Source organism: Andrographis paniculata, unplaced genomic scaffold (genome assembly GCF_009805555.1).
Source record: "Andrographis paniculata isolate CXL003 unplaced genomic scaffold, ASM980555v1 Contig21END, whole genome shotgun sequence".
Taxonomy (NCBI): domain Eukaryota; kingdom Viridiplantae; phylum Streptophyta; class Magnoliopsida; order Lamiales; family Acanthaceae; genus Andrographis; species Andrographis paniculata.
In genome coordinates, this window is record NW_026137502.1 from 4,439,568 (window position 1) to 4,463,980 (window position 24,413).

General features: G+C 38.3%; 3 protein-coding genes and 1 long non-coding RNA gene across 7 annotated transcripts; 2 read left to right on the forward strand and 2 right to left on the reverse strand.

The window, feature by feature from the left end:
* The first annotated feature begins 761 nt into the window (after positions 1–761).
* LOC127244803 (uncharacterized) lies at positions 762–2,918 on the forward strand. 3 transcript variants are annotated; one of them, XR_007837332.1, is made up of 3 exons: positions 790–911; positions 989–1,504; positions 2,494–2,918. It is a non-coding gene; the product is annotated as an uncharacterized LOC127244803 (long non-coding RNA). The 3 variants fall into 3 exon arrangements; XR_007837333.1 differs by having other exon boundaries at positions 800–1,226; positions 1,453–1,504; XR_007837331.1 differs by having other exon boundaries at positions 762–1,504.
* An 83-nt stretch (positions 2,919–3,001) lies between these two features.
* LOC127244802 (WEB family protein At2g40480-like) lies at positions 3,002–8,401 on the reverse strand. 2 transcript variants are annotated; one of them, XM_051265306.1, is made up of 11 exons: positions 7,609–8,401; positions 7,070–7,302; positions 5,626–6,941; positions 5,107–5,136; positions 4,932–5,012; positions 4,666–4,824; positions 4,318–4,405; positions 4,135–4,221; positions 3,683–3,727; positions 3,474–3,582; positions 3,002–3,379 (listed from the first exon to the last, which is right to left on the reverse strand). In XM_051265306.1, exons 2-10 carry the CDS (start codon positions 7,235–7,237, stop codon positions 3,484–3,486), a joined length of 2,073 nt encoding a protein of 690 aa, XP_051121263.1. In that variant the 5' UTR covers positions 7,238–7,302; positions 7,609–8,401; the 3' UTR covers positions 3,002–3,379; positions 3,474–3,483. The 2 variants fall into 2 exon arrangements, with proteins under 2 accessions (XP_051121263.1, XP_051121264.1); XM_051265307.1 differs by lacking the exons at positions 4,932–5,012; positions 5,107–5,136 and having other exon boundaries at positions 3,003–3,379.
* Positions 8,402–8,528: 127 nt separating this feature from the next.
* On the reverse strand, positions 8,529–12,716 carry LOC127244801 (uncharacterized). The gene is made up of 4 exons (XM_051265305.1): positions 12,187–12,716; positions 10,149–11,739; positions 9,435–9,498; positions 8,529–8,975 (listed from the first exon to the last, which is right to left on the reverse strand). The coding sequence occupies exons 1-4, from the start codon at positions 12,497–12,499 to the stop codon at positions 8,844–8,846; spliced, it is 2,100 nt and encodes a 699-aa protein (XP_051121262.1). The 5' UTR covers positions 12,500–12,716; the 3' UTR covers positions 8,529–8,843.
* A 6,079-nt stretch (positions 12,717–18,795) lies between these two features.
* Positions 18,796–23,231, forward strand: LOC127245176 (alpha-soluble NSF attachment protein 2). Its single transcript, XM_051265923.1, has 10 exons — positions 18,796–18,908; positions 18,985–19,151; positions 19,884–19,933; positions 20,038–20,110; positions 20,431–20,510; positions 20,940–21,091; positions 22,408–22,567; positions 22,663–22,710; positions 22,843–22,923; positions 23,011–23,231. Exons 2-10 carry the CDS (start codon positions 19,007–19,009, stop codon positions 23,089–23,091), a joined length of 870 nt encoding a protein of 289 aa, XP_051121880.1. The 5' UTR covers positions 18,796–18,908; positions 18,985–19,006; the 3' UTR covers positions 23,092–23,231.
* The last annotated feature ends 1,182 nt before the right edge of the window (positions 23,232–24,413 follow it).

Below are 24,413 nucleotides of genomic sequence, written 5' to 3' on the forward strand. Positions count from 1 at the left end.
AGAAATGAATACACAAAGGATGTGTGTGTTCGTTTATACAACTTACTATTCATTAAATTTATTTTCTTTAAAAACATTCAATTATATATTTATTTTTATTTGTATTTCAAATGTACGATTTCAATACAAATATATAATTCTATTCTACAAAATACTATTTATATTAAAATTCTAATTAAAATCAACGACACCCAAAAGAGCATCTTCATAATTTTTTATTAGAATAATTGATTTTGATCTTTGCAAATGGCACAAATAAGATATACAAAAATAAGATTTTTAAATTCAATCCCTTTATTAAATTAAATCAAATAATAAAAATACTAAACTCAATCCCCTTAGAGATATTTTTTTTTTTATATAAATACTTTAATTTAATATCATATTATTACTTTTATAAAAAAAAAAAAAAAAAAAAACAAAATCAATAATGTGATTACAATTATATAAATATATATATTTTTTAATGCCAATCCCAATCCCAATCCCAAACCGACTGTAGAGTACGGTTCTCCTCCCTCCTTAGAGCATACATTGTGGCTCACATTTAGAGTGTGTTTGTTCGAGGAATTGGAGTAGATTTATATTATTCATTTATTTTTTTTTCCAAAAAAATATAAAATCAAACACTTATTTTTTATTTTTTATATTATACTAAAAATTAATTTTACATTCAAAACATAACATCAACATTTATTTATATCATATTATACAACTATTCAAATTCAAAATTTTTACGGTTCAAATCCCACCTCAAAATCCAAACCCCAATCAAACACACCCTTAGCCTTTACTGTGACTGTCGACCGCGTCGCATCGCGTGCTCGAAAAAATTCGTCCCCAACGGCTGTAATTTCTACGGAAAAATCTCGATTCTCAGTCGCTTGTGCTCGGCGAAGCCACTTCGACGGGTTGTTCTCTCAATTTCTTCTCTCTCTTCCCCTCTTCTCCATTTTCTTATTCCTCTTCACTTCATCATCCGAGACAGAAAACTCCGACGCCGAGGTTGTCCACGGATAGTTTCCCCAGTGTCGAGGAAGGTATTTCATCGAAGGGTCTCAACAAAGGTATGGATTTGAAGACAAATTGCAAAAGGTCTGTCGTCATCGAGTCTCGCCAATTGGAGGGAGTGCGGATGTGGAGATTGACGAGATTTTGGGGGAATCAAAGCACACGAATCGGACACACTGCAGCTGTAGCCACCGACGGCTAGCTCTTCACATGGGGTACGATTGCGTTGTTCTTCCAATTTTTTGCAATTTATTTCTCCAATTATTACCCAGATTTTTGGCGGATTGAATAATTAGGGTTAAGGTGACCTGATTTTTAGTATTAATTGAATGGTTTGGGGGTAATTAAGTACTTGAATTTGAGATAGATTAATGTATGGATTTTACTGTTGGAAGTATTTGTTAATTGGTTAAAGTGATTAATTTCATGCATGAGAGAAAGCTAACGTGATGGAGGTTGAAGAGAGGGCCTATATAAAGGATCATCATCTTAGGTAAGGTCCTTTGTGTTCATTCAATGCTTCTTAATTTGATCATTTTGAGGAAATTGTATGCATCACATGAAAATGTTGTATTTTCTGTTTGTATATTTTGATCATTGCTCCAATTAAGGCACAATGTGTCTTTGACCTTGTGTAGCGTTGGACTATTCAATTAACCGGTTGATTAGATATGAATTTGATCAATGAATCGGTTGTATTGTCTTCTTCTTTTTTATATTCAGAACAATGAAGGAGCATGGATGATGGCCTGGTTCAATTTTGTAGCATAGACATTCCATAGTTGACAATTTAGGAAACAATGTCTGAATTTAATTTGAAAAACAGTTGATAGTAGATTTGGTAGCTTATACGATGATACACTGGAATGGATCTTAGCTTGCAGAGCTTATGGAGGTGCAAAATGATCTTCTACTTGGTAACAGTGTCGTTGTAATCTCATCATAATAATGCACACAAATACTGTTATGTTTTCATTTTGGATTTGGTAGTGGATGGTTGTTCGTTGTTTTGATCGGTCTGCATTATGGAATTGTATTTGAATTCTGCATTGGGTGATCGATATTGTGTTACTGTGTTTTGGCACACTGCTTGTTTGCCTGCCTTGCCTTTTTATTTCCTCCATTGTTTTGAATTCCATGTTGTTGATTTTCAGAATAGTTGCAACTTGAAGAAGAAAATGAATACGAGAATACGATATCTATATAATATTAATAGTAAAATGAAGCATTGAAATTATACCATGATTCATTATATTTGCTTGCATGATTGTCTTTCCTATGAATTGCCATTGCATTCGTGTTGTTTTGTTAAATTTATTTTGCTTTTATAATAAACCATAAGATGGAGTGTGTTAATCTTGATAAACTTTATGCAATGCTGATATGGAACTTTATACTTGGTTATGTATGTTCTTTTGGTAACTATAAACAAGTGCATGTATTCTCACTGATGTAGTTAAATTATCTAATTTTACATGGCAGATTCTCCCCTGGCTTTGAAATGGAACGAGAGCTTTAGAATGCACGGGTTTGGATATGATAGTTGTAGTGATGATTATAAGATGGTTTACTACAACACGGACAATGAATATGAGCCTGATTGTGCCGATACATGTGTATTCTGTTAAAAGAAATCTTTGGAAAAGGGTTGATGTTTGCCGTTCCGGAGCTTTTGTTAATGGCGCCATCCATTGGTTAGCCAGCAGTAGGGAAGCAGGTTATCGCTCTGTTATTGCTGCTTTTGATTTGGCTGGACGAAATTCCTCCTCCAAATGGTATGGATGTGGACAAGTTTGTGTTTTCTATGGGTATGGTCGATATTCACAGCTGTAATCCAGCGGATATTTGGATTATGAAGGTGTATGGCTCGGCTGATTCTGGATGAAAATTAACATTGCTGCTGATTACGAATGGAATGTCATCAAACCTCTGTGTTTTGTTGGTGGTGTTGATTACTCAAGGCTAAACTTTGGTTGTGTATAATCAGGCAGGCAGACGGAACATTGAGGGATGTAGTTGTCCATGGAGAGATCTTTAATCAATAAATTTTTTTATTCACCTTACCCCTTACAATAAACATGCTCTAATCCCAAGTTGAAAGGCAGGCTCCAAAAACACCAAGAAAGTTTTCAAGTTTTCAGCAAAGGCATGATATGATCAAAAACAGGAATCACTCCTCCCACACACACACACAGCTTAATAATTCTCTAATGGAGGAACCTCCTAAATCAATAAACTCACAAACTATAAACTAAGATCCCATCTAAATATTGATTACTTACAAAAGTCCATGGAGAGAATTACCTGTTTGTTGTTCATAAGAACGCCGTCCAGCTTCAACTTTCCCCGAATTTTTCAAAGTGCCTGCCTGCGGTAGTTCACAGTTATATAAGGTTCATCTTCAGATCGTGTTGTGTTTAAATAACAAATGGAAACTTTTAATGAAGGGATCAGAGGTATACGTGCAATAAGTTAAAGGTCATCCGATTCCTTGTATGTTTCAGACAGGAAAAGTGCCGATCCACCAGAGCTTTCAGAGTCATACCAGCATATATCAAAGTCCTCGTAGTTCTGATGAAAATTAATGCCAAATGAATAAGTGAGGTTGAGGAACGCGAATGTAGGTGCAAGTAGGTAATTAGCAGCTCGACATAAGAACAGATGATCAGACCTTATCATACTTCCCTACTTCAGATGAATCCGCTTCTTCATCCACCTATAGTGTAGAAAATCAAAATGGCTATCTTACTAGTCTACATAAGGCAATGTTTTTAAAGTTACAAAATTGTCGACTTCATAAGCCAATTAGGAAAAAATGGATTCACATTGAGAACCACTAGGAACTCTAATCAGGGTTGTAACATATCATCATCTTGTTGCTTTCTTTCGAACCCAAAATGGACAAATGAGACGAAGATTTGATTTACAACATCCACATTGACATTCTAGACCTAATCTTGATCTTTTACCCCCCATCATAAAGCATCCATAATATTCGTTATTTGACACCTCAAGGTAACACGGGGATTAGCTCAAATGGTAAACAAACTACTTCGGCACTCCTGAAAAACATCTAAACTTCATCAACAAGCACAGAGTAAGGTTGGATAATTATTTAGTTACCGGTTGCATTGCATCTTCCTCTTCCTTTAACAGCTTCATGTATTCCCAATGCAATTCATCAGCCTGGCGAACAAAGGGCAACCTCTCCTAAAATACCAGGAAATCCAACAACATACTGATAATCCTGTATGCAGATAAAGGAGGGAAAAATCTATGCATAAATGGAAGTTCATTTGATTTTACTTCTTTTGGCATGTTCATCCATGCTTCCCATCCCTTCTTTATTATCTGCATCTCACTTCCATCTACACATGTCTTTTTGAACTCTTCCCTAAAATCCATCAAATATAAATAAAATTAAGCAAACTAATACTGTTAATTTCAGTTGATAACTCTGAGATCCAATGGTTTAGACTACAACATCATTTTATTAGTCATTCAAACCCTAGCACTTGAAGCAACGCTAAATTGAATCGCTCATTGAATGAATGGCTCAAGTTAGCGAAGAATCTTCCCAGAAACTTGCAATTACTCGCTAGAGAAGTAGATAAATCAGCAATATATTCAGCGACAAGAATAAAGGATTCGCACATAAAAAAGTGAAACGATGATCTAGGCTGATTCTCTATCCTCTCACGCTCAACTTCTCCACTTCCGCATTCTATTCTCTGCTTCTTTCGAGTATTTTTCACGTCTCCGCAATCATGCATATCGGCCAAAACAATCGCCACCATAGTCCCGCAGCTTTCACTGCACAAACAGTTCGAATCATTCACACCGAACAACAATACCAACAACATTAACAATATATATATATATATATATAATAAAATCAAAAATCACAAGAAAGGATGAACCATTTCTGGAAAGCACTGCCGTCTGGACCACGGCGGACTGCGTGGATCCTTTTCCTGGCTCTCGACTGGTAAACCATCGAACTTGAAAGCAACGGACTTATTTAGATTACGCTTATACTGCGAATAAATTGCAGAATCCCTATTTATGACAGCGAGCCGCTTGGGTAGTATATACCATGCTAACTTGCGCCGCGCGTAGGGTAGCCTGGCATTAAATGTTTTATTTATGCACCATGGCATGTTTGAGGTGTATTTAGCCGCCGTTAATCTTATTATATCATAGTAATTGTAAAGAAACAATCCGAATATTCGCGACACAGGCAATCAGATGAAATTCAATTGAAACCAAATGTTGGTTTCTTCTTTCATCTTTGAGCAAAACGCGGCCTTACTTGGCGCATCTTAGCAGGGAGCGATTTCTTTGGCTAAACTGAACTCGCGGGAACCTTAAAATTCTTTCTAATTGAAAAGCATTCCCGCGCTAACAGAGAAGTTTAAAAAAGCGCACTTTTAGCAGTAATACGCTTTTAAGCAGCAACCGTACGGACAATCTGAATTTCATACTAAAACAATCAACACCGTATGATGCAACAAATCCATAAACAAGCAAGCAAACGTTATGAATCAAGCAGCCAAAAAACAGAGCAAATCGAATACTGGCCAATGTACAATACAGAATCCAATCAAATATCACCTCAGATTCATACCGTCCGCCTTCTTCTTGCTATGCTTGCAGCGAATCGGGACGTGGATAAACCCGAACTTCTTCCTCTGGACAATGTATTGCTTCTCGACTTTCACACGATCATCGCTCGCCGGATTAGGGGAGTGAACGATCAGCCGGCTTTGTTCCCGCAGCATTTCGCTCAGAGAGATGTGTTGCCTCTCGGCATGGCCCTTGATTTGCCGCCCTGCAATAACGTCGTCTTGTACGATCAACTTCCTGCTCAGAATGTCTCCGATCGAAGTCGCTGATGTAAAACCGGGTGTCGAGTGTTCTTTCGTAGATCTGTTTTCGTTCAGAACTTGTGGACTCCGATGAGCAGGATGAGAGTTCCTGAACCTGAATTTGTTCGAGTTATTCTCCGGCCCATCCGCCTTTCGGGATCGCGTGTTTTCTACCGCAACCTCCTCGAATTTCTCCAGAATAGGCACATCCAGTTGTCGGGATTCGTTGGTTCGCTGAACGGCGTTCGTATCTATGAATTTCGTCTTGCAGAGGTCTTCCGCCTGCTGTGCCTTCCGAGTAAGAGCTCGGTACTCGTCAAACGAGAGAGTTATTCCATCGGGCTTGCGCAAGAAACCGTCGGACAAATTCTCATGATCATTTGCGAGAATCTTCCCATCGGCAAGGGCGATAGCCTCGACTGCTTTCGCAGCTTCCTCCATCTTCTTAGCGGCATTTATCCTCATTTCTGCCAATTTGATACTGTTCTTGGTCCGTTCGATCTCTGTCATCGCCTTTATTACCTCATACCTCGACGCCTCTGTCATCTTCTTGTACTGCTCGGCTTCAAAATTCATACCAACGCCGGGCTTGTCTGCTGAACTGAATTTCTGGTCCACAACGGGTATGTTCCTCGGTGGAGGATGATCGGGTTGTCGAGAGAGCATCATCTCTTCACAATCGGGTAGCTGCAGGTTGCATCGCCTTTCGAGCAAGAGCTTCTCTGCTCTCATTTTCTGATTTAACGACTGCACGGACGCTTGAATCAGCGCAAGATCGACGGATGTTCTACTGAGATTCACCTTTGCCTGATTCAATTCCACGAACATCAAGCCCGGCGACAGCATCAGATTTTCGTGGGGAAGAGGTATATGGTTAGCAGCGAGCGAGAATGTCTCCGGCGTCAATGTGGATTTCAAGCATCCGACGAATTTCTTCGCCATTTCGAGTTCTTTCAAGATGTTGAGTGTTTCTTGCTCCTTCATCAGCAGGTCCCTCTCTAGCTGCACTGTCTGTTCCTCTATTTTCTCCATGTCGAAAACTCCATCGTCATGCTGCAGTGCCTGACAATTACAAGACGTCGAACATTAGAAGAAACAAAAAAAATCATGATCATATCATGATGACATTCGTTCATCCACAAAGGAAATTTCAGAAACTGGAAACAATGAAGAAATTTGTTAAGTCTTACATGGCTAGAAGAAGCCAAGCGTAGCAGGTGAAGTGGAATCCATGGGCCGCCGCCACCGCCAAACCGGTCGACTGCCTCCTTCACAGACTCGAACGGCGGTGAAGTGTCGATCTCCACTCTAGGGTTAACGACATTCTTCTTCTCCGGCGATCCAGCCGTTTCGGCCATAGAAGTTCGACCACACCAAAAGAAGGCCTAGACTTCAGTGCACTGGAGCAAATTGGAGTCGAAACCTGGAATTCAGAACTTAGAATGTTCGTCAATGGGGGCAACTTCCTCGTGCATTTATACAAAAAGTGAAATAAGCCTCCGGTTGAAAATTCCAGGTCACAATCCACAAACAGGATAGAGAGTGTGATGGTAATGATGATGTGATTTGGGAAAAAGCCATGGGACCAGACGATTATTGAATAGGATAATCTATTCCATTCCTCAGAGGAAAGATCACAGTAACATACAACTGCCATGGCTGAGTGAAAAAAGCTAAAAGAAGCGTGGAAGATAGATAAAGCTACAAAGTGAAAAAATAGAGAACGTACCATATTCAAAGCCCTAAATGGTACGCCATGGAATCTCTGGAACAGTTGCAGAGGCAATAAAAGCATCCGCCAATCTACACTGAGATTTTTGGGACCAATCCATCCATCCACTTTCCCTTTCGAGCAGGTTGCTTGGAGATCATGCTCGAAAAAGCACAGTGGCCCTCACAAACCCACCAAGAACGATTTGACTAAAAGTCAGCCAGAAGACTACAGGGGGAGAAAAGGGAGCAAGATAACATGCACCACTTTGCTAATCCATCATTAATCACACAACCGCTTTCCGAAACCTTTTGCGTGATTGCAGGAACCTTCTACAGAGGGAAAAAAAAAAACAAAAAACAAAACACAGAGATGCTACAAGTGTGTTAAGTGTTAGTGCATCCATGGCTGTTAGCTAACATATGCAATAGTAAAGCAGTAGAAGATCATAAAGCTTATGCCATGTTTTCCTTACCTCATTGGAGACACATTTACATAAGATCAAATGCATATATGTACAGTAATCCATGTTTGGATAAATCTCCTTATAAAGCTCTACAATGACAAGGAATTCAGTGATGATGGGTGTTGTTGCAGGGTCAGATCAATCACAAATTTGACATGATCATATATGATTAAGTGTTGTCCACTTGCTCAAGACATGTTAAAAAGAAGTATGCCCTAAATGAATAACAATTAATAATAACTATATGTGTTTCACAGCAGTCTTCATAATTAGTCACCAGTAAAAACATCATGGTTACAATTGTGGCATTCATGGCTCAACCATTAGGGAATGATTATACCTATGAGTAAGACTATGTTGGTAAAGTCAATCAAGAAGTTTTAGAGTGAGAGGCCTGTAGCACAATGAAAGAAAGAAAGAATCAATTGGACACAAATGATACTTTCATTTAGTAGCATGATAGAGTTGCCCAAGAAAACAAGAATAACCATTGTTATAAAGGCAGCAAGTAACAGCAGGTAAGAATATACATACAGCTTCAAACTAATATATACGCGATAATTTGGCCTAAGATGCTTTCCCATCTCCACAAAAACTCTATACATTCGATATAAGTTGTATGTATTCAGTTTATTCTCATCTAAACGGATATCTAGAATAAAGGTAGTAAAAACACCAACTGAAGCAAAAACCCGTCATCTTATCACTTGATGCATCATGTTTTGACTGTACAAGAACCCTATCCATGTTGCAGCCAAAGTCATACCTGATAGGGCCTTTTCATCTACTAATCTAGCTCGTCGTTGGATACTTCCTCTTCTGGGAGTTCAAACTCATCAACCTCTTTAAAATATGCTTTCTGCTGCTCAATGAAATCTTGGGGCAGTTCACTGATAGGTTCAGTCTTACGGAGCCTTCTCTGCATAAACAAAAAAAGTAGGCACTGAATTTCAAAACTCGGCAAATTAATGAGAACAAAGTCATCAAAAAACATGTTGCATAGAGAGGACTATTGTGTATAGTGTATTCCCTGACAGTTCAGTTTAGTTTCAGGCAAGGGAAAAAGCCAGACTGACTCAAAGAGAACATTCTCATGCCGTATAGACGTATATTAGCTTTAACAACAACAAAAAAACAATCATTAATAGTATAACAGCCATTTGTCATGCATCAGCTTTTCAAAGCTACTCTAGTACTCCAGATACAAAGTATGGAAAGGTATCTATAACTTCCCCCCAGGTACCTGAATAGACATAAACATGTAATATGCTTGCATGACAAATTTAGAGAAATGTGAAGCTATAATATCAACAAGAAAATTAAGGTAAGAGCCATAGTCACATTTTCCTTGATTTTCCAGACAGAAAATTGCACAAACCTTTCTGGATTTCGGGCGTGGATCGGTGTACGAATTTGAAGATTTAACTTCATCAATGTCATTCCTGAAAGGGTCATGAAAAAAGATATAAGCAACACAGTAAGCCATTCATTGAAAAAATTAAACACATGCTATAGCTCTTTTAAGGGTGTGTTTGTTTGGGGGTTTGGATTTTGAGTTGGGATTTGAATAGTAAAAATTTTGAATTTGAATAGTTGTATGATGTGATATAAATAGGGTTTGATGTGATGTTTTGAATGTAAAATTGATTTTTAGTATAATATAAAAAATGAAAAATAGGTGTTTGATTTGATGTTTTTGGGGGGAAAAAATTGGATGAATAGTGGAAATCCACCAAAATCCTTTAAACAAACACACCCTAAATGGATAGTCCTAAAAGGATAGAGAATTCAAACACAATTGGTTACCGATACAAAAACATTTCATTATGGACCGAATGGAATAGTAGCTTGAACATTTCACCTCAACATGAGAGGAAGATACACAATGCAGGATGTGGACACATACAACAATTTCTTATAAGAAACCTAATGGATTTTGATTCTTCCAAAACTACTTGTTCATAAAAACAAAACTTTAGTTGGTACAAATCATTTAACCCTTCACAACATTCTGCAAGTATGCAGGCATCGATGCATGAGAGAGTGCAAGCAGCGTGTCCAGTGAACGTGTGTGAAAGGAAGAGAGAGTTACCTAAGATTTTTGGTCCTTGTTATGGGCGGACAACTAGAAGCCACAACATCATTCTTCCCCTTTCCACTTCTTCTCCTTAGAAGTCGGCGACCAACCGTCAGACTACCAGATGATTCATTGCGTTTTGCTATCCCAACTGTATCAGAAGGTTGGTGAATCACCTCACCTTTGTGCCTAGTTTCCTTAAGCAAGGAGCTGAATATGTCCAGATTGTTCCTATTCTCTTTGGCCTTCTCACCAGAGAGAAGGATAGACTCCTTCCCTCTTTCTTGCATGTTTGTGTTGAATGAGACTGAAGGCCTAGCATTCCCCTCGTATTTACCATTTTCACCCTCATTTGAGCAGCTAGAATGATTAGTTGTGGCCTTTTCTGTCACTTCTAGTGCTCCCATTGAAGAAATAGATGAATTGAGAACTGCCTTCCCTTTCTCTGCTTTTCTATATAAACGACGAGAAGTTCTAAGACTTCGGTTACATGAGTCCTCCATTTTGTCCTTCCTCTTCTCAACAGGACTCGGAATAGAAACTAATACATCAGCCTCACTCTCACATGTCGATGAACTGAATGGTGCAGTAACATCTTTGTCCTTTCTCATCTCAGGGGGAGTGAGACTAGAAGTCTGAACATCCGCCTCGCTGTCATATGGCGACGAACTGAATGTTACATCAATTATAGCCTTGCCTTTGTCTTTCCTTTTCTCGGTAGGAGTTGGAATCAATGGTACATAAATGGCCTTCCCCTTATCCTCCCTCTTCTCAACAGGGGCGAGACTAGGAGTCTGAACATCAGCCTCACTACCATATGGTGATGAACTGAATGTTACATCAATGGCCTTGCCTTTGTCTCTCCTTCTCTCAGTAGGGGTTGGACTGGATTCTACATAAATGGCCTTCCCTTTATCCTTCCTCCTCTCAACAGGGCTTGGACTGGAAACCAGGAGATCAGCCTCACTCTCCCATATTGGTGAACTATATGGCGTAGCAATGTCCTCCGTTCCTTTTCTCTTTTTGAAGAGAGATGGACTAGAAGTCTGAACAGCAGCCTCGCTTTCATATGGTGACAAACTGAATGACACATCAATGGCCTTCCCTTTGTCTTTCATTTTCTCCCAAGGAGTTGGACCAACAATCTGAATATCAGTCTCACTTTCAGGTGCGAATGAACCGAATGGTTGAGAAATAGCCTTCCTCTTGGCTGCCCTATCAACAGACAACAGGGCATCAACCTTGCTCTCATGGTGTGACAAACTGGATGGGACATCAACACCCTTCCCTCTGTCCTTTCTCTTCTCAACAGGAATTGAACTTGATATCAGGACATCAGCCTCACTCTCACAGGGAGACAAACTTAATGGTCCATCAATGGCATTCTCTTTATCCTTTCTTTTCTCAACAGGAGTTCGACTAGAAGTCCGAACATCCACCTCACTCCTGTGCACTGATGAATTGAATTGTACATCAATGGCCTTCCCTTTGTCTTTTCTCTTCTCAACAGGAGTTGGACTAATAACCAGAACATCAACCTCTCCTTCCGAATCTTTTTCAGTGATTTGTTTTTTATTATATGCTGCACCCTTATTTCTCCGACCCCCTGAATTAGGAACCAAAATATGAATCAACCATTTGCACAAACCCATATGCCCAACTTTCGAAACAATATGCCAGCATAGAGACCAGAAATTTAGTTTAGGGTTTCTAAAGTACAAAACAAAAATTCAGCAGAACACTATAAACAAACACTGCAACTGAAGGAAGCATCGTAAAAACTAAATAATACACCAATCTGGAAAACAATCAAAATTCAACTTAGCAGATTAAACTATGATTTATACAACAGCTCCCATTGGCCAAGCAACAATTCAAATGATATCTGAGTACACATTGCAGACATGCACACAAACAACTCAACGAGCTTAAGGAACTACAAAACTCTAGGTTCCACTTTCCAATGAACTCACCACATTAGCAACAAATTAATTCCATACACGAACTAAAATCGCACAAACAAACACACGAATACTGAAAAACAGAAAGTTACCCAAATTGATAGAGGAGGGGGCCGCACGCGGGGGGTTTTGAAATTGAACTGTTCTGGAATTGTGCGCAGAATTACGTTTTAACGATCCGACACTCGCGTCGGATTTATTCGACAGTTGGGAGAATTTCTTCTGGCTGGTGGTGGAAGTGGAAACGGACTTCAAAATCGAGGTTGGGGGTTTCGGACGCAAATTGGGATTGGAGGAAGCAGCCACAAGCTCGCGCAGAGCGGAGATGGGTATGAGATTGCAGTCATTTGTGATATCCGCCAAGGGTTTCCTCTTCTTTCTCTCCGTTTTCGATTCTGTTGCCATGGTTAGTGCGTGATGTGAATGCAAACACGCATGTATGTATCTCTCCTGTGTTGGGGTTCTGGCTGGGCAGGAAGATGGTAGAGAATTCCAGAGGAAGAATCTTTGTGAGAGGCTATGGCGGGAAAATCAGGTAGACGATCGAGGCCTATCAAAAGGGAAACGAATCTGAATCCCCGTCCAGTGTATTTTTGGGAAGCTATATATATTGCTATGGCGCATAAAGATGGTGTGTTTCTTTCAAAAAGGTCTGGGAATTTAGGCGTAATTTAGATTGGATTTGAATTTTACATAGATTTGATTTGAATTCTATGAATTAATTTTTGATATGTATTCATTTAATTTGATGTATTTTTTTAACTAAAATCCGAAAATAGGAAAATATCTCTGAGATTGGAAAATAAAGCGGTGATCCCAAAAAACAATTCTATTGAATTTCATGTCGATTGAAGATGGTTTCTTAGGTCAGGAAGAGACCTGTTTAAAACCCTTTAAGAAACGGTTTGAACCATCGTTTGACCGGTTACAGCAACCGCTGTCAACCGCCCAGAAAGTCCTCTTATGTCGACACGTGTGTTAACCGACTCACTAACCGCTCGTGCCAGTTACAGCACTCAACTGTCTCGGCCAACCGCTTCTGAAAACCTCACCGTCTTAAATGGGCGGCTGGTCCCGACCGACTACTCAACCGCCCAGCAATAACCTCTAGCTTATTAGACTGGTCACTAGACCAAACGATTCATCAGCCGTCCCATCAAGCGACCACCATCTGGTCTCTTGTCCGACCTCGTATCGCCCGTCTCATTCTTCCTCGCCCGACCTCACTTGGTCCGACCTGCGTAATAACCGTCCTTTTTCGCCCTACTTCTTCTTTCGACCGACCGCCATATCAGCCGTCCTTCTTCGCCCGATTTCCTCTTTCGACCGACCTCAGTATCAGCCGTCCTTCTTCGCCCTACTTCCTCTTTCGACCGACCGCCATATCAACCGTCCTTCTTCGCCCGACTTCCTCTTTCGACCGACCGCCGTATCAGCCGTCCTCCGTCCGACCTCATTTGGTCCGACCGCGAGACAACCGACTACGAACCATCCGACAGCGAACCAACCGACCGGTTCTGCTTGTCTTATCTTCTTAGATGAACAACTGGTTCAACAGACTATCTTCTCGACACTTCTTTGCCCGACCTTTGTCTTGACAGACCTCCGCGTTTGCCGATACTTCTTCTCTGCCCGACCTTCGTCTTGACAGACCTCCGCGTCTGCCGATACTTCTTCTCTGCCCGACCTTCGTCTTGACAGACCTCCGCATCTGCCAATACTACTTCTTTGCCCGACCTTATCACGTCCGATCTCCGTGCCCGACCTTGTCTTGTCCGACCTCCGTATCGGCCGATCATCCTTCCTTGTCCGACTTCTTTTTGCCCGACTTCTGGGCCGTTTGGCTTATATCCAGACCCATCAAGAATTCTACTGCCATTATTTATTATTATTATTTTTTGTGCTCAACAATATGCCTCCTCCGCAAGACTCATAAACGTCACTTCTCGTGATGTTTAGGAGTTCGCGAGCCAACATCCGAGGCTACGTCAGCCTCGGATCCGACCTCCATCGTCCAACGCTACGTTAGACCCGACCTCCATTTATCGCGGACTGGTGGTGGCCTGCACATTGGTTGATCTTGCACTTTAGTACCTCCCATTTGACGTAAGTCGTGATCATTTTCTCTAAAAAATGATTATAACCTCCCTGCCTTTAATGTGAGACTTGTCAGATCTTCCACATCGTGAGCAGTTAGTGTCTCTCTCAACCGAACATGCATATTGCAAACCACTAAATTGGTCATCTCTTTTTCGTTGATTACCGTAGGACATCGTCCTTTCATCAATCGTACTATTTCGATGAACTGTGAGGCTGACTCTTCTGGACATTGTTTCATTTCCAACAAATCGGAAAGAGAAACGGATGGTAAAGGGTTGAAGAATCTAGCATGGAACGTCATCTCTAAACCTTCACAAGTTTGTATTTGCCCAGGTGGCAGATTTACAAACCATGAAAAAGCTATCCTGGTAAGAGACAAACCAAATAATTGCAGTTTATAAAAAGAGTTATTACCGACTTCTCCTAACTGTGTTGTGAACCGACCCACATGCTCTATAGTGGATGATCCGTCTTCTCCTGAGAAAGTATGAAAGTCCGGCGGTCGATAATTCCTTGGGAGAGGAAAGTCGTTAACGATCCTTTCTGAAAAAGGTCTTTGATATGCCGGCCTATTTATCGTTTGCGGATTTATTCCAAAATGCACCCGCAAAACTTGAGCAATGTCTTCCGGATCCACTCTAGGTGGAATAGGATCGAACACCGAAATTGGATTATGGGTCTGTCCCCCCAACCTCTCTTCTCTGGGGACGGTTGGCTCAGCTGGGATGGGATTATGAACCTGTTCCTCCAACCTTTCTTCTCTAGAGAAGGCTGGTTCAACTCTGACATCCAATAGAACATTATTTGGGTATGTTATAGGAGTTTTTTCCCTGTCAACCCTAGTAGTGGCACTTGGCAGAGTGCTGTCTACATATGAAGGCCCTGTAAATTTTGCTTGAAATCTGGATGGTGATAATTCTAGCGGTGTTTGGGTGGGTTGCAGAGTAACCTTTGATAATGCCTGATATAGCATATTTTGTATAAGGTTTTGTTGCTCACGCAACATGTTTTGCATAGCCAGATTATACTGATTGTTCAATTGTTGAACATAAGACACCCAATCGGTAGGTGGTTGGGGAGTCTCCCCTGGATTTGGCATGACAGGTGGTGAAATATTTTCTCCCACCGGTGCTGATGATGATTGAGGTTGTGAGCCTGCCATACTGATTTTTCTGATGATTCGGCCGGACCTCAGTCGTATGAAATTCTCTGTTGATGTAGGATCAGCAATCTTGTCTTGCTTCCACTGTGGTCGCCAATTGTTGATGCGATTTTTTCAACAACAAAAAGTAAAATCCGAAAATAGGAAAATATCTCTGAATTTGATATAATTAGTGCCTGAGATTAGAAATCTCTAAACACTGTAGGATACATAAATAAAATAGGAAAACATAAAATAAAGATTGGAAAATAAAGTGGTGATCCCCAAAAGCAATTCTCTTGAATTTGATGTCGATTGAAGATGGTTTCTTAGGTCAGGAACATACCTATTTAAAACTCTTTAAAGAAACGGTTTAAACCGCCGTCTGGCCGGTTACAGCAACCGCTGTCAACCGCCCAGAAAGTCCTCTTATGTCGACACGTATGTTAACCGACTCACCAACCGCTCGTGTCAGTTACAACACTCAACTGTCTCGGCTGACCGTTTCTGAAAACCTCACCGCCTTAAATGGGCGGCTGGTCCCGACCGACTAGTCAACCGCCCAACAATAACCTCTAGCTTCTTAGACTGGTCGCTAGACCAAACGATTCATCGGCCGCCCCATCAAGCGACCACCATCTGGTCTCTTGTCCGACCTCGTATCGTCCGTCTCATTCTTTCTCGCCCGACCTCACTTGGTCCGACCTGCGTAATAACCATCCTTCTTCGCCCGACTTCCTCTTTCGACCGACCGCCGTATCAGCTGTCCTTCTTCGCCCGACTTCCTTTTTCGACCAACCGCCGTATCAGCCGTCCTTCTTCGCCCGACTTCCTCTTTCGACCAACCTCAGTATCAGCCGTCTTTCTTCGCCCTACTTCCTCTTTCGACCGACCGCCATATCAGCCGTCCTTCTTCGCCCGACTTCCTCTTTCGACCGACCGCCGTATCAGCTGTCCTCCGTCCGACCTCATTTGGTCCGACCGCGAGACAACCGACTACGAACCATCCGACAGCGAACCAACCGACCGGTTCTGTTTGTCTTATATCCTTAGATGGACAACTGGCTCAACAGACTATCTTCTTGACACTTCTTTGCCCGACCTTTGTCTTGACAGACCTCCGCCTCTGCCGATACTTCTTCTCTGCCTGACCTTCGTCTTGACAGACCTACGCGTCTGCCGATACTTCTTCTCTGCCCGACCTTCGTCTTGACAGACCTCTGCGTCTGCTGATACTACTTCTTTGCCCGACCTTATCACGTCCGATCTCCGTGCCTGACCTTGTCCTGTCCGACCTCCGTATCGGCCGATCATCCTTCCTTGTCCAACTTCTTTTTGCCCGACTTCTGGGCCGTTTGGCTTATATCCAGACCCATGAAGAATCCTACTGCCATTATTTATTATTATTATTATTATTATTATTATTATTATTTTTTGTGCTCAACAATAACTATATAAGTTTACATTAAATTAACTTTATAAAATTAATAATAATGTCATTTAAATATTAAATTGTATTAATTTTGAAAAGTATTTATAATTTTATATTTATTTATAGTATATAAAATTCGCTGCTACCCGAAGTGCGTACCGAGTAAACCGCGACCAAACTTAATATCCTCCAAATCAGGCCCGACGGTTAGAGAAAGTCACACCCGGCGTCGAGGATTATGATTACAAGTCCAATCTCTATACCATCAGACCATCCTTACGGGACATATAAAATTCTATTTTAAATAATATTAATATGGTATATATTTTATTAAATAATAGTTATTAAAATAATAAAATAATTTATTTTCTATAGTTATGAAATGTTATGCTTTCATATATACAGTATTTTTTATTTTAAAAAGAAAAAATTGTAAAATTAATTTACGATTGTCTTAGCCGTAAATATGCAGAAGTTGTCTTTCGAAATCCAGTCTTGCATGTAAATTGCTTTCCTACAATTATTGTATAGTGAAAAACTCCCAAATTATGCAACAGAAACATACTCGGATTGTAATTGTAACTTTAAGATTTTGGATGAATTTCAACTGCAGTGGAAGTGGAAGAGACAAACTGAACAGCCTAAACTCTAGCAATAGCCAGTGAGATATCCCTCGTTTGAGGGTTGAACTGGGGTGTGAGTGTGTATGCGTGTGTAAAAACAAAAGAAGAATTCGTACCAACAGCCGACCACAACAATTTATAAAATATAATTTTGGTTTGAATCCTCATTTTATTTTTATTTAAATATTAAAATATATTCAATATATTTTACACAAAAGGATATTATGTCTAAAATATTCGTGCGAGACAGCGACGGGTTCTCTGCCCCTGCGGGGATGGAGCTACAGAAGTCTTGAGAATTCAAGAGAAGGTCACGGCGAGACGAGTCGTTTATCATAACATAGTTGATTCGAGCGAAGCAATCAATCTCGGCAACAATGTTCCCAAAGAGTTTCGGCAAAGGATCGTCGTATGTTTAAAAATATTATTATATCTGTATAATTTTTTTTTAACAAATATCATTATACATGATATTAGTATAAACATTTTTTTTTATTATTACTGTGAAATAATAATTAATATTCAAATATTAATTTTTTTAAAAATACTCCCTCCATCCCAGAAGAAATGTCTTGTTGGGAGTTGGCACAGGAATTAAGGAATAATAGTATTTAATTAAAAGTGGATATAAATAATTAATGGTAGTTTGGAAAAATATGAATAATTTTGTTATAAAGTGAAAGATCATATTTACTAAATAAGAAACAAAATAATTGTTTTGAAAAAGACGAAAATGAAAAAACAAAACAACTCTTTTGGGACGCTGGGAGTATATTATATATATTTAATCATTTATTTAAACTTATTCATATTTTCTTTTTAATTTGTTTATTAAATTTACTTTATTATTGATTTTTGCAAGTCAACAAATATATTATCTTCAATCTAATATTTATTTATAATTTATATCACTGTTTTTATTTTATTTTATTTATTTTTTAAATGTTTTTTTAAAATAATTTAAATTATCCTTTTACTTTTATTACTTTTTAATAAAAATATTTATTTTTATTAAATTCTCATGCCTAATTTAAAATATTAATTTTACCGGACGAACGAAAATAGTATTTTCTCCATCCACCACTAATATATCTATTTAGTTTTTTATATTAATATTTGAAATTAATTATTATATAAAATAATAATAAAAACTATTTTTATTGGTATTTTATAATATTAATTAATGATATTTATTAAAAAATTATACAAAATGATATTTTGAATGTTAAAAGTAATGACCGCAAATAGATAGATTATCAGGAAACGAAAATGATGTTATATACTATATTAAAAATAATATGAGTAAAAGTTTACTTGAACAAACAAATTCAACAGATTTTAAATTAATGATGACCCAAATTAGCTAAAATTTTCCAAGAGCATTAAGTTTGGGATTGGCTTTGGGCCCAAATATGTATGTGTCATCCAGCAGTTTGCAATTCAAAGAAGGTTGTTCAGTGTTGACGATGACAATGGCAAAGCGGAATGTACTTTTCTGATATCGCCACGACATTTCTGGTAAATCTATTTCCCTTTTTCCTTTCCCTTCCTTCAATCCTCAGCAACACATTACACACCACCGTTTTACGTGAAGAATTCGAAACGAGGGTCGAACAATGGGCGATCACTTAGCCAGAGGGCAGGATTTCGAGAGCAAAGCCGAGAAGACGCTCAGCGGCTGGGGCATCTTCGGTTCCAAATACGAAGAAGCAGCCGATTTATTCGATAAAGCTGCCAATTCATATAAGCTCGCTAAATCATGTAAGTCCTTCAAATATGCGATCAATGCTTTGCTTGATCAATCCTTTCAATTCATATCGGTTTGGTTGTTGATTGCGGTTTCTGTTTTGTTCATTGCAATCGTAGTTTCTACGGTTTTTGATTGAATGGTTATTAGTGAAGGATGAGAACGGCTTTATTTATCATAGGTTTATTAGAGTGAATTGCATTTTCCAAGAATTCTGGTTTTAGATCTGTATTTTAGTTGGGGGAAGAAGAACAGATGGAGAAGACATGATTACTATTGTGCAGATGAGCTCCAATGTTACATAAAGTTGGTATGCAAGAGAATAATTGTAGAAAGAACAGTTAAAATTGATGTGCCTGTGATTAAGTTCCTCTGGGATCATATAGTTCCTACCGAGTTCCTATCTAAAATAGAATTTTAAAAGATTGTCTCATTTTTAAGATCCTCCATGTTTAATTAGTGTGCATTCATTCTGGATGGTATTTGAAAATACCCCCAAATCGAAAGCTAATGCCGACTCCAATTGTTTGATAAAGTATGAAACCCCATGGGCGAGAGTAGCTACTGAGGTTGAATTTGAAGCTCGTGCCTTCTTTTGTATGAAGAACTTTTATTAATGTAATATAAAAACTATAATATATATATATATATATATTGCACACATGAAATTTATCCTCTTGGTGATCGCAACCGTTGATGTATGAACAATTGTTGATCATATGTAATATAAACATTGATTTAATCAGGGGATCAGGCTGGAGCAGTGTATGTGAAGTTGGCTAACTGTCACTTGAAAGTAAGCTTTCCGTAGGCTTGCAGCTAGATATGCAGCAAATTTATCCTTTCTCCATTCACCTGTCGTTGTTACCTAGTTTTGCTTATCTAAATTTCAATGTGCAGTTGGACAGCAAACATGAAGCTGCTGGTGCATATGCTGATGCTGCTCACTGCTACAAAAAGTGCAACATCAAAGGTATCCTTGTGTTCAGTATGACTTTTTTTTTTTTTTTTTTTTTTTTTTTTTAACACATAATGGGTGTAAATTGCTTGGTTATATAGTACGTGTTGATGGAACTTTCCATATGGAGAACTATTCTTGGATCTGGGTAAAACGGGAGCACGATTTTGTTGTCCTTCGGTGCAAGGAGTGTTCACGGTTTAAAATTTATGACCTATATAAACCCACGTTGGAGTAGAATTGCTAATGCTTGTAGTTTATGTTCATCTTGTTGCTTTGCTTCATCACACAAGGTCATTTCAGAAACTGTTATTAATTTGCATTGTATTTTGCAGAGTCCGCATCATGCCTAGAGCAATCTGTAAATTTATTTCTGGATATTGGAAGGTTTAATATGGCTGCCAGATATTACAAAGTAAGTAATTTTGTCACTTTTAATGTCATTGCCGACATTTTTGTCCTTGTTAATCAAATTCCACCCCTCATTCACTTGGGAGTTGGGAACACTTTTGAGGGTTTGGATTTTTAGATGAGATTTGAATTTGAATAGTTGTATGATGTGATATAAATAGGTATTGATGTGATGTTTTGAATGTAAAATTGATTTTTAGTATAATATAAAAAATGAAAAATAGGTGTTTGATTTGATATTTTTTGGGGGAAAAAATAGGATTAATAGTGGAAATCCAAACAAATCCCTCAAACAAACACACCCTTAATAAAATTTTCTAACCTTGATCATACTTGTGAAAAAATAATGAAACTAGCATCTTAGGTTGTTGATAGCGCGCATATGTGTAATCTGTAAGTTGAAAGGCAATAAACAAATATTTGTACTTGGCAGGAAATAGCTGAGTTGTATGAACAAGAGCAGAATTTGGAGAAGGCTACCGTTTACTATGAAAAAGCTGCCGATCTCTTTCAAAGTGAAGAAGTAACAACATCTGCAAATCAATGTAAACAGAAAGTTGCTCAATTTGCTGCACAGTTAGAACAGTTAAGTTTGCCTGCTCTCTCTCTCTCTCTTCAGAGTGATATCGTGCTGATTGTCTTTTATTCCATGCTTCTTACTAGAATTGCAAGCTGTTGTTTATCTTTCTTTTTGTTCTTTAAGGGTGTGTTTGTTTGGGGGTTTGAATTTTGAGTTGGGATTTGAATAGTAAAAAATTTGAATTTGAATAGTTGTATAATATGACATAAATAGGTATTGATGTGATGTTTTGAATATAAAATTGATTTTTAGTATAATATGAAAAATGAAAATTAGGTGTTTGATTTGATGTTTTTGGGGGAAAAAATTGGATGAATAGTGTATTTGGAGACAAATCCCCCAAACAAGTTGCCTAGTTATATTTTTTCCTATATTACTCCCTCCGTCCCACATACCATGTCCACGTTGTCGTTTATGTCCGTCCCACGTACCATGTCACTTTCCTTTTTTGGAAAATGATTATACACTTTAATCTCATTTTAAACTTTTTAATTTTATTTTTTTTAAATTTTAATTAAACTAATTAGTTATCTTAATCTTATTTTATAATTATTTATATTATAGGATAATTATTTTCACTAATACATTTTTAATTATCTACTAATTACACCCCTCCTAAAATACCATGTCTACAGTATAGCAGATACGGTATGTTGGACGGAGGTAGTATAATTTAGAGCATTGCTTATTTCATCTCTATCTCATTTCTAATTGTTGCTTATAAACCTTGCGATATACTCCCTCCGTTCGCGAAATTTATTCACTTTTCTTTTTAGTCCGTTCATTAAATTTATCCAATTATTAATTTTGGCAAAGTAGACAAATCAACATTTAATCATTACCCTCCATTCAACACTTATTTATAATACATACCACTAACTTTATTACATTCTCTCTTTTCATTTACTTTATTTTTTAATTAAACTTTCAAAAATAACCTCAATTACCTATCATTTTTTCAATAAAATATTCATTTTTTATAATTCCCGTGCCGAGCCCAAATGGGCTAATTTTAATGGACGGAGGGAGAATTTAACCATGGATTGTATGTATGAGGTTTTATCATTATCCTTACACGAACTCTAACTTATTTTGCTTCCAGCATACATCAAACTTAAATGCACATTATCAATTGACATTTCTGGCTGCCACTTTAGCTGGCCGATCCCATTTGCACATTGCTTCTTATCTAAACTTTTCTTCTTTACTCTTGTCTTCATAATTAATCGCACTTTGATTTTTATAACTGTTCTTATTTTCTAACTTCCATGATCCTGTATCATGTCGTGAAATACGTCATGGGCCCTTATTTTTTCCTCAGGTATCAGAAGGCCGTTGAGATATTTGAAGAGATAGCTAGGTATTCTCTTACTAACAACTTGTTGAAGTATGGAGTCAAAGGGCACCTTCTTAATGCCGGAATTTGTCAGCTGTGCAAAGGTGACGTTGTTGCTATAACAAATGCATTAGAGAAATACCAGGTATTATTTACATTTCTACACATTGACAAGTCCGTGCTTTTTTAAGTTGTATGAACTGAACGCAATGCCCCCCCAACCCCAACTCCCGTTTGTAGGATCTGGATCCTACATTTTCTGGGACACGTGAATGCAAATTGCTAGCCGTAAGTTGCACTACTACACACAACTCCTCCCCCCCCTATTTTGTCCTTTGGTTACAATTCTTCCATATTGCTATGATTGATCAAATATTGCAAGTCATAGCGGCATATATACACACGTATCTGTGATTACAGGATTTAGCTTCTGCTGTGGATGAAGAAGACATTACAAAGTTCACAAGTGCACTGAAGGAATTCGATAGCATGACCCAGCTGGTAAATGAATTCGGGCTCACCTACTTTAGACCTTCGCCCTCCATTTGCATTTCCCTAACTACTCAACTCCCAACCTCATTTTCACAGGATGCTTGGAAGACAACACTTCTATTGAGAGTAAAGGACCACTTGAAAGCCAAAGAGCTGGAGGAGGATGATCTTACCTAAGCCTACTCTTCTTGACCGGTTATTACAATGGTTGGTTTGTGTCTCGAGCGTGCGCTCATCTCTTCTAGTTTGGTTTTTGTGTGTGCATTAATTATGATTACATGCTTTAAATTTCAAGTTTCCCAGTGCTGATTTGATCATTAACTGACTTACCTTATGCAATATTTCTTACCAGATTCAATAGAAATTCGAAAGTAGAGTGGCATATAGATAGATAGATGGTATAGTTAAATAGATATGTTGTGGTTAGTTGTGGATCATAGGAGCTTTCGAGGACCGCCAGTTAACATATGAAGATGGGTCCAAAAATGAATTAATAATATCGCCCCCACCAGATTAAACCTCCCTGTCTTATTCATGTGGCTGTCTTTCTGTATTTGAGTCGTTTTCCTTGATATGCATGCACGCACATATTGCATTTTTGTGCATTTAAGTGGAGCTTATTAATTTCCAGCTAATCACGACAAAACTGTAGGGATCCATCCCTGAATACCCTTAATTGTCTGCTTCTCAGATGGGGAGGGCTTATTGCTGTTAAAGGGTCTTTCTTTTCATAATATATATATATTTTATAAATTGATTGTGACATTAAAACAGAGGTATTGTGGGAAAGTGGAGGAGCAAGTTAATGAGGTAAATTTTTTTTGGATAAACTGTAAGTGGATTATGTATGAAAATGAGTATATTGTATCTCAATTATTGTTGCTGTAATGTACATTTGTGTGACACTCAGTTTTGGAAAATGGCATCTGTAGAGTTTATAATGTATAAATGAGTGAGAGTGAGATATATAACCTTTTACATATAGCCCTAGGTAGACTAGCTGCGGGACCATAATTATATACTATTTTGTGACTATTTATTGGGGAGAGAGAGAGATAATAATAGTAATAATAATAATAATAATAAGAAGGATCAAATGAAGATAAGTATGTTGATAATCCAGAGTGAGAGAGAGGGATGCATGCCTTGGTTTTGATGAATGGTGTTTGGACCATTTTTGGACGTTTATGCACTTGAAGACAAGTCACTGGTCTTTTAAGCTTCTTTCTCAATAAGCGGCATGTACGTGTGTGTGTGTATATACGTATTCATACATACATACATTTTTAAAAGGGAACGATGAATGGACGTGTTTTTTGGACGTATATGTATATGTTCAAGGACCAAGGTTGTGGTTGTTTATCAATTATCATCTTAACTCTGATTCGTATCATGCTTTCTAGTTTTTATATAGTTTTTTAAAGTTTTCAAAATGAACATATCTACAATATTGTTTTATTTTTATATCTTTATTAAGTAAACAAATATATTTATATCGC